The sequence below is a fragment of the Gallus gallus genome, chromosome 7 (assembly GCF_016699485.2).
Source record: "Gallus gallus isolate bGalGal1 chromosome 7, bGalGal1.mat.broiler.GRCg7b, whole genome shotgun sequence".
Lineage (NCBI taxonomy): Eukaryota > Metazoa > Chordata > Aves > Galliformes > Phasianidae > Gallus > Gallus gallus.
In genome coordinates this window covers 11,095,167-11,107,755 of record NC_052538.1, presented here as the reverse complement: position 1 = coordinate 11,107,755, position 12,589 = coordinate 11,095,167, and the positions used below count along the sequence as shown (strand labels likewise).

Below are 12,589 nucleotides of genomic sequence, written 5' to 3'. Positions count from 1 at the left end.
CGCCGGCTGATTGCACGGCGAGCGGCTGCCTGTCAGCCGCGGGCGCAGGGCGGCGGCGGGGAGGCGGAGCGCTGGAGGGAGCTCGGGTAAGGCGGGTAAGGCGCTGCTCGGCGCTGATTTGGGGTGGTTGTGCCGCTTATGGGCGCTCTGTGAGTTCTCAGTGCGAGCTGCTGAGGTGCAGCGGGCGCGTTGTGGCCGAGGAGCACGAGGGCTGATCGGGACATGGCCGGGCCCCGGCTGCGGGCCTGTGGCTGCGGGTGGGCTGCGCTATACTTTGCTGTGCTGTGCGCTTCCGAGGGGGAGGCAAGCGGCAGCCCTCGTCCGTTCTTATAGTGAGGTTGTCCGAGATCTTTTTCGTGTGGTAACGTAGGTATATATGATGCTGAGCTTTATGCCTTCAGAATATATGAATCTGACTGCAGTCGGATGTCAGACGTTTGCTGCGGTGATGACAGTGACCGCAGGCGGTGCGTGGCGTGACCTTCAGCGTGCCGCCAAGTTCGTTCCGCGGTAACAGTGCCCTTACCCACACGGGCTCCGTATGGGGCGGTGGAGGGGCTGTGTCTCTGCTCACAGAAGGCAAAACTTGGCGAGATGTCAGTTGTGGCTCAGGTTTTGTATGGACTTCAGGGCAAGGCGACTCTGGCTTTCATCAGCTTTTTAATTACAGCGTTGCATTCTGAGCTTCTGAGTAAAATGCAGTAATAGCTTTTTTCCTGTTGGCTGCCCAGTGAAAAAATGCTGCATGGAGCTGCGCCCTTGTATTATTATTGTTATTAAAAGCAATCTTCAACTGTAAGCTGTTGAAAACATTCTTTTTTGTTATGTTTCAGAGTTATTGTTGTCTGGTAGTGAGAATGTTGCTCAAGTACATCAGATACTATGAAATAACTCTCAACACAATGTTACAAGACAGCACAGTGAATTTTAGGGTAGCTTTCATGTACTTCCTATTTTAAAAGTATGTATTTTATTAGCATTTATTGGGACTTTTGTCTTTGCTGTAATGATAGGCACACACTAAAGCCTGCAGCTGATTGCTTTTCATTTCTTATGCTTGTTGGCTAAGAATACTGCATTGAAACTGTTGAAGTTAATCTGTTGCCTTTACATGCATTTCCACCACTAGTCTTAACATACCTAGAGTTTAACGTGATGAACAAATGAGGAAGGAGAATAGTAGAACACATGTATGGAAAGCTAGATCTCTTTAATTCCAAGGCTTATAGGCATGTTGGTCTTTTTGCCATCCCTTCCAGTTCCCACCCACAGGTAATACAACCTGACCAGATGTGCAGACAGAGTCAGTGTGATACCTGAGATGTGAAGGCATTTGGCACTCTGTTCTGATAGAGCCAGGCATCAATTTGTCTGTTTGGAGGAAGGCTGGTGAGGAAATGAGGGAACGAAAAGGAAATGTGCGTCCAACAACTAGTACATAATGCCTTTCAACCAGGCTAAAAGAGCTCAGTATTTGTTTCTGCTCCTCTACTTCTTGTCTATACTGCCTGTGCTTTGAATCTCTATTTTCTCACAGTTGGTATATTTCAGGGCAGTTAAGTAGGCTGTTTACCTCCTTCTTGTATCAAAGGCATGCATCCTCAAGGTTCTTTCTTTTAGTTGTACTTCTAACATTGAAGGTAACTTGAAAAAAAAAAATTACGAATACTTCTAACTTGAGAGCTCTTTAGTGATGGTGTCCTCTATTAGATCTGTATCAGTTCATCAAATTTCTGTAATGAGGATTTGAAATTGTGGTTTAAGAAGCAGAATGCTGGAAAGTCTGTACGTTCTGTTGTTAGTTTGCATCTAATATAGTAGAGGGCTGACTGGAGTGAATACTGTGCTGTTGAAAGGCAGTGTTTCAGGAAGGATGAACATGTGATTCATTGATAAGTTTTCCAGGAAGCTACCAAAATAGCATTTTTGCAGAGATGTTTACAGAAGAGATGACAGATTCTTTTATCTAGATATGTTGCTAGCAGTATTCTGGTGGCTGGATCACATCGATCAGTCTGGTTTGTTTTAATAAATACAGAATTGTAGCAATTAAAATTCTGAGCACTGACTAAAGTATGTATTAGGAAATTTAAACTACATGGCTGAATCCAGCTATGCATCAACCTGAAAACATTAGTGATTTTAGCAGGAAATATTATTTAAGTTCATCTGAAGTATAGACAGCGAGCTTCAATTTTTAAAGAAGCCTCTAACGAACCTTTAATGAAATACAGGTGTGGCACTTGCTTCAAGAGTGTATGTGACATTTCTATACTCCCTGACTAACAAATAGAAGATAGGTTTTTTTGTTTGTTTGTTTGTTTTCTCTGAGGAAAGAGAATTTTAAAAGCTACTGGAAGTGTACCCAGATAATGTATACACTTTAATGTTATGGTTGTGCATTTATAACGTTTTATTGATTCCCAGTTCCTTTCTGTATGGTTATTTCATGTAGTTAGCACCCACAGTTTCTGCCAAAGATAGAATTCAGTTAAGTGTATATTATTTCTATGTTGTGTGGTAAGGATGACATAGACAAAGACAACCTCCGAGCATGTAAATGTGATTGTGTTTGTAGTCTTAAACTGTGAAATTCAGCACTATTCATGTATACATAGGCATAAAGCATGTATACATATAACATGAACAGCTAGTATTGCCACGTATGGAGATACAGCGCTGACAGGGAGCAAAAATGTCCAGCTTGGCTTAAGGCCAAACAAAGATCATGAGAGAACTGTTATGGTCAGTGTTGTGACTTCCTTGATAATCATCATCTTCTGAGAGATGTTCTCCAGCATCGCCTCTGAACCCTGACCCCTGCCCCAAGTTTAAAAAACACCCAGGAGATGCATGTGGGCTTCTGGTTTTGTTCTTTTTTTTTTTTTTTTTAATGTTAGTTTCTGGAAGTTGTTACCCTTTATAGTTGATGGTCTGATACAGGATTGCTTATGATGATTTAATAGTATCTGAGTATCTGTTATTAGGATTGTGTTTGCCTATTTTTTGAAAGGATTCTGTTTCTTACGTGAGAGGAAAAAGAAGCATTAAGTAGGCTTCTGTGGGGATAGCAGTGGCTGAAAGTTATGTAGGTGCGACATACACAGCAAGTGGTAATTGTGATCGAAAAAGTTCACTTTCACAGATACTTGTTTGTTGGTGTGTATGTTCCTTTGCCATCCATCATCTACTATATACTGTTGGCAGATTTGGCTTCTGCTTCTGACCAGGAGTGCCAGGAATGCTTTGGCTGCAATTCAGTGTGGTCATGTTCACTACAAGAATAGAACTGTTTCATTAACCTTGACGTGCAAAATATTTTTCTTGTTATTAGCTGACTTGATGACATTCCAATTGTAGTAATAAAAAGCAGTGTGTTTAATGACTTGATACAATTATTGTCACATTAATATGTTAAAAAAATAAAATTTGCCGTTCTAGGATAACTGGTTTGTTCATTTGGCTTCTTTTTGGAAAGGTAGTGTTGCTTTAGCATTGCTTTCTTCTTTGTTGTTGAAATCTCCTTTGAGTTAGTTGTGGCCTGTTGTCTCGCATCCTATAACTACACAGAGGAACAAATCTCATGTAGTCATCCCAGGTGCTGGTGAGGAGGCAGTTGCTCGCAACAAATGGAAAACACAGAAAATAGCAGGATGTTTCTTTTTGAGTTTGGGTGTTGTCAAAATAGATGCCAGTATTTTGAAAGTGTTTTAAAGTTTTTACGCGGGAGGAAATGAATGCCTGTGTTGTTTATCTAGTCTTTCCTGTTGTAAAAGCAGCTCATCTCTGCTTTCAGATCATTGTAATTTCAAGTGAAAGAGTTCTCTAGTGGTAGGAAGTCTTTAGAACTATGTTCTAAAATAAAATGGCACGACTGCCATTTTGCATTCATCTTGTTCAGAGTGGCAGTTGCAAAGAGCAGATCAACTCATTTGTATAAAGACTTCCCTCTATCTTCCTTTTGCAAGTTAATCTTGGCTGAGATTTTTTGACTTGCTGAAGGAAAAATTGGTGCCATCTCCTGCCAGGTTCTCAAAAGAAGTCATTTTTGTCTCCTTGTTACTAAGATAGAATAATATTAAAATACCAGTGCTTTAATGGAATGTGTGGTTTCTATTTTATTCAAAAATGTATGCACATTCATAGAGTCATAGAATGGCTTGGATTGGCAGGACCTCAAGGATCATGAAGTGATCCCTGCCACGATGACAACTCTGATTAGAAAATTGATGTGTATTTCTCTTAATGTTTTTAACGTGGTCTTCCAGCCATTCTTCTTTTTCAGTTATTATGCTTTTGTTTTATATAGTCCTCTTGGGTGCTTTGTCAGATCTTGTTGTAGCAGTGAAGCACATCGTTGCTTGAGTCCTGAGCAGTACTCATCCACACTTTTTAGAATACTGCCTTTCTTTTTCATCTCTTATCTGTTTTTCATGCACAGATGATCGGGTAAATCTTCATACCAATTGGATTCTATGGGGCATGTGCAGAAGGTCTAAGTTCAGTTTGAACTTACTCAAGATAAATTTTGCTTAAGCATACCATAGGCATTTTTTATTTTAGCTTGTTGTTTCGAGCTATGTGATAGTTAAATTCTGAAACACATGGTGTGATGGAGAGTTTGGTTTGGAGAGTGTGGAAATATACGTATATACATGTGTATCTCATGTTTGTATATATAAAGTTGTCTGATGTGTCAGCTTCTCTTCAGAAGGCATCACTTCTGCATATAAACTGTTCTCCAATATTTGAATTCTACTTGGTTTTCTCATATTCAGTTGAATTATTTCTAAGAGACTTCAACATCAATGGGAAATGGGCATATGAGGGATATGGGGATAAAACTGATGACAAGTACACTTGTGTAAAAACAGTACAGTAAACTAACAGTAGAAATGGTATTTTGTTACAAGATCTTTTAACAATTATGTGAAAAAGTGAAGTAATTAAAGTACTAAATCAGTAGTTTTTGTGCACTGTGGTCACACTCACGGTCTGCTCTTGATAGTTTGTGACACAAGTCCTCCACATTTTTTACTGTTCAGTGGTTAATAAAGGAATGTATGGCTGTGAAAGGGGGAACAGAGAAGGGAAGAAGTTCTAGGGCTGTCTTTTTTCGTGCAGTAAAATAAGAAAGAACAGGAGGTGTCTTAATTCGTAACTCATGTCTTTGAATGTCTTTAGTGTTAATGGTCCAACAGGAGACTGAAACCTTTGTTCCTTTTTATAACGGGAAAATGGCATGGCTTTTAAAGCTAGCTTTACTTCTTTCTTTCTGACAAGATTCATGTATGCCAACTAAATTAATCCTCTGTTATAGTGAGTTTTGTGTGGCTATGTGATGAAGATCATAAAATATACAGAGAAACACTTAGCATTCAAAATTTAAAATATTTAATCAAAGAAAACTGCAGCAAGAACATGCTTAGGGTGTGCAGTTTGGTGCTTCAATGTAGTACTGAAGCCAGAGGCAACTCCAGATCTGTCAGAGCAGTTCTTCTAAGGATAAATGACCCAGAAGGGCAGGTGGTATCAACAAAGTATTACAGTGCTTCAAGTTTTGCCATGTAATTGTGAGGCGGAAGACGATGTTACACACTGACCAAACATCTGCTTTTTAGACAATTTGTTTTCAAATTTGAACAAAAAAATTGTATTTGCAAAGAGAACATCTAGTTTTAATTCAGACAGCAAGAAGTGTTTTCTTCAGTGTCTCTTACAGTATTATTTCCTTTGAGCCTTCAGTGGACATACTAGACAAAGTAGGAAGAACTGCTTAGATCATTTTGAGTAGGTTAATGCTAGTTTCTGCTTTTCTGTAGCTTGGTGTTGTGTATTGCAAAATGTCAAAGAAAAGTTTATGGTCCAATTCTACTTTTCAGGTGGCCTTACCTGCTGCGTAGATGACAAAGCTGCAGTCAAGTTATAAACAACTTAGCTGTTATTTCCCCAAATGAATGACTTTCTTACTTTTTTTCCTTTTTGATACAATTTTCAGTTTAAATAAGTAACCTTGTTTAGTCTTTTGCCCTTTGTTTAGTTTCTATACACAAGAAGAATTTTCAAATTCTGTTCATTTGTGTTGTGATTTTAGTCGATGCCACACTGGACTTCTAATTCCTGATTTGGTTTCTAACTGTCTGGCAGAAGTAGTTTAAATTCCATGTTTCAATGTTAGCAAAGGCATTAAAAGTTTAATGTTTTAATCCTTTTCACTATAAATATCAGACCTAAATAGTGTGGTACTTTTCCATATTCACTCTCAACTCTTTCCAACTTGTGTGTGATATTTATTTTTATTTTTATTTTTATTCAAACTAAAATAATACCTGAGAAAGTCTGTGGCTCCTGCTTTGGGCATATCTCTGTACAACTTAACTACTTCATTTGAATTTCTAACCATCTTATAGTAGAGTTATGTGCATTAAAGCCACATTATAAACGTTGTGGGTGTTATCCATGTGGACATAAGTAACTTGCAGATGGAAGCTGCACTTCAGGAATGGTTTTATAGTTGCAGTATTGCAGACTAACAGGGTCAGGGAGCCTCCTTCAGGGTTTTACTGCGCAGCGTATTGGCTGGTTGAATTTCCAGAGAAGTTACCCCATGACACACTGGAATAAAGCTATGAGAAACCTTGAAAGTGGTGGTATTGACTTCTATGGTGTTTGCTTCTCAAGGGTGTTGCAAATGAGGTTGCCCTTTGAAATCAGTAGCTTGTTATTGATATGGTGCTCTAGAAACTTTGACTCTAATTATTTACTTTTTTCCTGTGATTGGCTGAACTGAATTGCTGTTGCTGTTTTGGACTACATAAAAGAGAGATTAGCTCCAGTCTTGAGAGGAAATGACATTCATTTTTAAACTATTAAAACTCAGAGGTAGATTCAATCAGACTTGTCAAGAAGCAACTGAATTCTGAGGTTTTTCTTGCTCTACAGTGACTTGGCTATTTATAAAATCATCCCAGCTGTGCACTTCTTGCGTAATAAACTTCTACAGTTATAGCAAATAACTATAGCATACTTTGCATTGTGCTTTTTGCTTATTTCTTTCTTTTAATTTCTTTGGTTCCTTTTGACTACCAAGTTTTTGATTAAAAAAATAGAATACAGAGCAAGTATTTTGTTATAGGATTAACCAAATACAAATAAAACATTGCCTTAAATAAATATCATCCAGTGTCATGTAGTTATAAAGTGAATATACTTTATGGAAAAAAAAATATTCTTGAGTTGTATTATTGTAATAAATGCAGTTTCTTCTGAGACGCTTAAGAAATCTTAGAAACTCAAGGCAGATGAGTTACAAATACACATATAGTCCTCCTCTCACATTTGCTTATAGGAAATGTTGAGAATAGTAGCTGCAAAAGTGCCAGATTAAGGAAGGATTCCACCTTATAATATTTTTAAAATTGGACAAGAATATGAGTTTTGTCAAAGGGCTGGGGAACAACAAAAAAAAAAAGGCAAGAAAAATCAGTTGTTAATACGTGCAGGTGGCACAGCCCGGTGTGTCTACTTTGTCAGGCACACATGCCTCTGACCTTTGGTGTTATGGGTGTACAGTGCTTCCATGAGATGTCTTTGTAAAAGGAATATAAGATTAAGTTATTTATTGGAGAATCGTAGCTTAAGAGTTCTGCTTAGACATAGGATTGATTTGATGTGTCCTGTGGTGATTATTTTCTGGGACACCTTCCAGCTGTTTGTACTGCTTTTAGTACCTTGTGTAACTGCACTGTATACATTAATAATGCAACACGTGATGTACGGGTAAGCTATGTGTATGGACACTGGCATATCCCATTTGTGAAGCAGAATTGCCATTGCAAACTGATTTATTACTGGCCTGGCTCTTAATTGTGGTCACAACTGCTGTAATGCTGCGTTGTCTTATAACTGCCTGTGATCATTTCTCCTTTAATGTGATTTGTATTTTTTAATTGGCAGCTTTTTAATATTGTTTAGAGTAGATATCATAACCATTGTTTATACAGCAATCTAACAGTATCAGGATTGAAGCTTGAATAACCAGAAGAAACAATATTTTTTTATTTTTATGCAGTTTTAGTAAGGCTGTTTGCAAACATCTTCCTGTTAATATTATCTGCTAATATGAACTATTTATTAAATATTTGGGTCTCTTTATTTTTCTTTCTTCTGATTAACATATGATAGTGTATTGAAGTCCCTAAGAAGGACTTGCAAGGAAAGGAATGTAACCTTGGCATGTCTGGTGGAAAACAGAGAACAAAACCACCTTGCCTTGTGAGGAGGTTGGTTTTTTTATCAAGCATGGTTACATCATAAATACAGTAAGAACTGCTCTGAGGCTTTTACATTTTAAGCACTTGCTAAACTGAGAAGTAAAACTTAAAGTCTGATGACATGAAACACTTTTTATGAACCTGCATTGCTACCTTAAGTGACTCAGAATGATTGAGATTGGAAGGGAACTTTGGAGGCCATCTGGTCCAACACACCTGCTCAAGGCAGAGCAACATGGAGCTGCTTGCTTAGGACCATTTCCAGATGACTTTTGAATATCTCCAAGGATGGAAACTCCACTGTCTGTCTGGACAGCCTTTTCCAGTTCTCAGTTACCCTCACACTAAAACAAAATGAACAAACAACAACAACAACCGCTTCCAGTGTTCAGACAGGATCTCCTGCATTTTGGTTTTTATCCATTGCCTCCTGCTCAGTAATGGACTGATTGGCAAATGCCAAGTCCTGCACCTCAGAATAAGCTATGTAGCAGTACATGCTGGGAACTGACAGCCTGGAAAGCAGCTTTGCCAAAAGGGACCTGGGAGTTCTGGTAAAGAATAAGTAGAACATTAGCCAGCAATGTTCCCTTGTAAGAAGGAAGGTCAACAGCCATCTTGCGTGACATTAGGAGGATCACAAGCTGTTTGAGGGATGTGATCTTTCCCCTCTAATCAGCCATGGTGAGACACATGTACACTTGTGTGTTCAATTCTGGGGCTCTTAGCGCAAGAGACATCGACATAATTGTGGATCCTGCAGAGGTTAAAGAACTGGAGCTTGTGTCACATGAGAAGAGCTGAGATAGAAAGCTCAGAGCAGAATCTTATCAGTGTGGGGTGAAGACATTTTTTTAACGCCACACTGAACATATAATTATGTAATGTGTAAGCTAAGGATTAAAATGTTTGGGTTTCTTGAGTTAAATGGTGATACAGAGAAGAAACAGGCTGAAAAAAATGAGGTCATATTAATCGAGCTGTCTCATTTAAAAGAGCGACATCTATTAAATTCTTGCATTCTCTTTGTTTTATTTCTAGGTTATGGCTGAGCTGAGGATCTTATGCAGCTTTTATGAAATAACCTATACATATCCCTGCTGATGAGTAGTACCTCATGATGAGCATGTTCTAAGAGATTTGGAATAAGAACCAGTCTACAGAAGGGAACTGATGCCAGATTTGTTAGTGTCTGAGTAGCTTGATGGCTGTCAGTTACTCTGTCTCTAAACCAAAGCCATCTTTCTACCAAAGCAATAAAGGGACAGTGCACAATCTGACTACAGAATGCAATTTCCAAAGAAGTGAACTGTAAAGAGGCACTCATGAATGTTGATCGCAGGATCTTGGAGAGCATCTCTGGTGAGTTGGGGAAATAATTCTGGTACAAATCTTAAATGTATCTAATGTTTTATAGATTGCCAACCTGAAAACAGCCTTGCGTTTCACATTGATCATTTACTGGTGTTTCTTCTATTGAAAGTTATTGAAGATGGCCTTCATCTTCAGTGGGCATGTTCAAAAGATAATAATTATATACCTTTGATATGCAATATTTTAGCAACTTAATGGTTTTTTGTTTGTTTTTGTTTGTTTGTTTGCAATAATATTGAAGAGGAGGAAAAGCAGGAAGAGTTAAATTTCCTGTTCAGAATTTTTAGGTACTGTGTTTACACAACAGAATTGTATACTCAAGTTGCCCAATTTCAAGACAGTATTCAGTTGCTAAAAGTCACTTTATTAAAACTTATATTAATTGGCAAACAAAAGCATAAATGGAAGAAACAGAAAAATGTGAATTTCCTTCAGGAAAGGGAACTGTAACCATGCTAGAGCCAATGAAACCTTACAAAATTAATTGGTAGAATGTAGGTGTCTGTTTTAGTTCAATAAGCAGGAAAAGATAGAAACTGAAACTCATTACACATATTGTATTGAAGAAATCAGAGGGAGCCGTGGATAAAACAGCTTTGCAGGAAGTTTTGCAGTAACTTGGGAATGAGGAGCTTGCAAATACTGTAATATCAGTTAAGTATTAAATCAATGAGTATTCTGGTCATTTGTTCAGTGCAGAATAATTCTTTTCAATTCTACTGAAGATTTATAAAAGTATAGTAAGTAGAATCAGTACTACTATAGCATATATTAAATACGTGGCATATTTTATAGTCATGTTCTCTTACTGGCATTTAATCATTTCTAGATGTCTGCTCCACTGAGGACCTTCCTGAGGTAGAGTTGGTGAGCATGCTAGAAGAACAGTTGCCAGATTACAAATTACGAGTGGACTCTCTGTATCTTTATGAAAATCAAGACTGGATTCAGTCTCCTACCCGCCGTGGGCATCTTCCTGAAATCTCTTCTCCAGTTCATGATGAGGAGACCTTCCGTTACGTGAGTGAGTATATCTGCGCCTAAGGATTTCTTTTTTTATTTTTATTTTTTATATTTATTTAAGAGAAAAATGTAATTGTAAACTGATTAATGTAATGTTCAAATTTGAGCATTTTAGCACAAGTGGAACAAAAAGCTGATTTCAGAGGAGGTGCTTTTAGTATGACTCTGCCATTCTTAGAGCTGAGCTAGCATGTCACATGGCTGCCTGATCATTAGGTTTCATTTAGAAACAAGGTCAGAAACATGAAGAGGGGGGAACCTAAAATTGTGCTAGATTATATGAAATGAAAGAGGTACGACATATCCTGTTTTCAGGAACATTAATGATGCTGTGTTTTTGGGTTTTTTTTAATGATGTTTGCCCTGATATATTTTGTCAGTGTTGCTTTTAAGATGCTGTTAGTTGTTTCTTCTGGGGATATAAATTGTGTGAGAGCCAGGTAGGTGAGTACTAGATCAATGTTGATCACTGCCTTCTAGTTCTGAAAATAATAACTAATTTTTTGCTACCAGTCAGTTGTGATTACAGCAGTCCTTAAAGCTAGCAGATCATAAAGAAGAAAATGGATAGCATCAGATCATGTAGAGAAACCATTAGTATGTTAAAAATCAAATGATATAGAAAGGTTGCAGGGAAAAAAAAAATTTTCTGAATTCAGAAATGTCTGAATTTCAAGTGTTTTTTATGTAAAAAGAAGAAAGCATTGTAAGCGCTTTTAGATAAATCTATCCTCTTTGTACAAGGGGAAATGGCTTCAAGCTCAAAGAGGGTAAATTTAGGTTGAATATAAAGAAAAAATCTTTTACAGTAAGGGTGGTGAAGCACTGGAAAAGTTTGCCCAGAAGTGTGGTTGATACCTCATCCCTGGAGACTTTCAAGGCGAGGCTGGATCAGGCCTTGCGTAACCTGATCTAACTGTGCATGTCCCTGTTCGCTGCAGGGGAGTTGGACTAGATGGCCTTAAAAGATTCCTTCTAACTCTAAGGATTCTATGATTCTGCAAATGGCTAAGTCCTGTTTCTTCCATATGTTAGAAGGAATAACCTGGGGTGAATGAACTTGGTATTTGGATTACTATTTCTCTGTATTGATTGCCTCGTCTACATACTTTCCACCTCTGAACAGGGATTTTTTGTTGTTTGTGCTTTCAGCCTCCACCCAGGGCGTATATCAAATGATTAAATATAAGTAACATATTGCCTTTTGCAAATACAGTATTCCATAATTTAAAGCAATCTTGTTATCAGTTGAACTTTCGTTCTTGGAGTTTTTCTAAGTGTGGAAGGTATATTGAAAGCTACATAATGATTATTGCTCAGCCTATTTCTGATAATAGTACTGCAAACACAAATGAATTTTGAGTTGAATGAACACTTTTATAGTTCACTTGAAGTGATTGTGTGTAGTCAGTGGGGTGTGTACCATCCTCAAAGTTATATTTATAAATAGGTGGGATCAAAGTCTGTCAGTGCTGGTAGCAACTTGACATCAGTTGTGTCTCTGGTCAATGCATGCATTTCCAGTGTGATAAAGCACAGAGCTCCAAGAGAAGGTTCTTCAGTGAATGTGAGCTTGCATTTCCAATCAGTGAGAGGCAGGGGTTTTAAGTCATGTATTATGTGGCTATCAAGATATTACAGAAACTGGCATCTTCCTCCTTCACCCAGCAAAAAGTTTTTTTTAGCTATAGAAATGTGTTCTGTGAAAATAGTGAGCTGCTTGTGAGAATTCTTTGGCAAAGCTGCCATAGTTTTCCTGGCATTCTCAAAGGTGTTCAGTAACTATGACTGTAAATTTCTGTCTACAACTGAATCTTTTGAATGAGTCTATCCTATAGTTTTGCATTTTAGGATTATGTAGACACTTCTGTATGCAAGATTAAAGTGTGGTTACCCAGTCTGGATGTGAAATGCATCAC

General features: G+C 37.9%; 1 protein-coding gene across 16 annotated transcripts in view; it reads left to right on the top strand.

Annotated features, from left to right (window-relative positions):
- TRAK2 (trafficking kinesin protein 2) overlaps window positions 1-12,589 on the top strand; it is a 43,565-nt gene that overhangs the window by 12,981 nt on the left and 17,995 nt on the right. For 7 of the 16 annotated variants that reach the window (XR_005861484.2, XR_005861482.2, XR_005861483.2 and 4 more), the window contains exons 1-3: window positions 58-86; window positions 9,315-9,635; window positions 10,477-10,671. Coding sequence is in view for 11 of the 16 variants with exons in the window: in XM_025152670.3 (XP_025008438.1) it covers window positions 9,599-9,635; window positions 10,477-10,671 (232 nt within the window). In the remaining 5 variants the exon portion in view is untranslated. Of the gene's footprint in view, window positions 1-57; window positions 150-9,314; window positions 9,636-10,476; window positions 10,672-12,589 lie in introns of those variants that run through there. The other 9 variants (XM_040703898.2, XM_040703900.2, XM_046943921.1 and 6 more) reach the window with 4 other exon arrangements.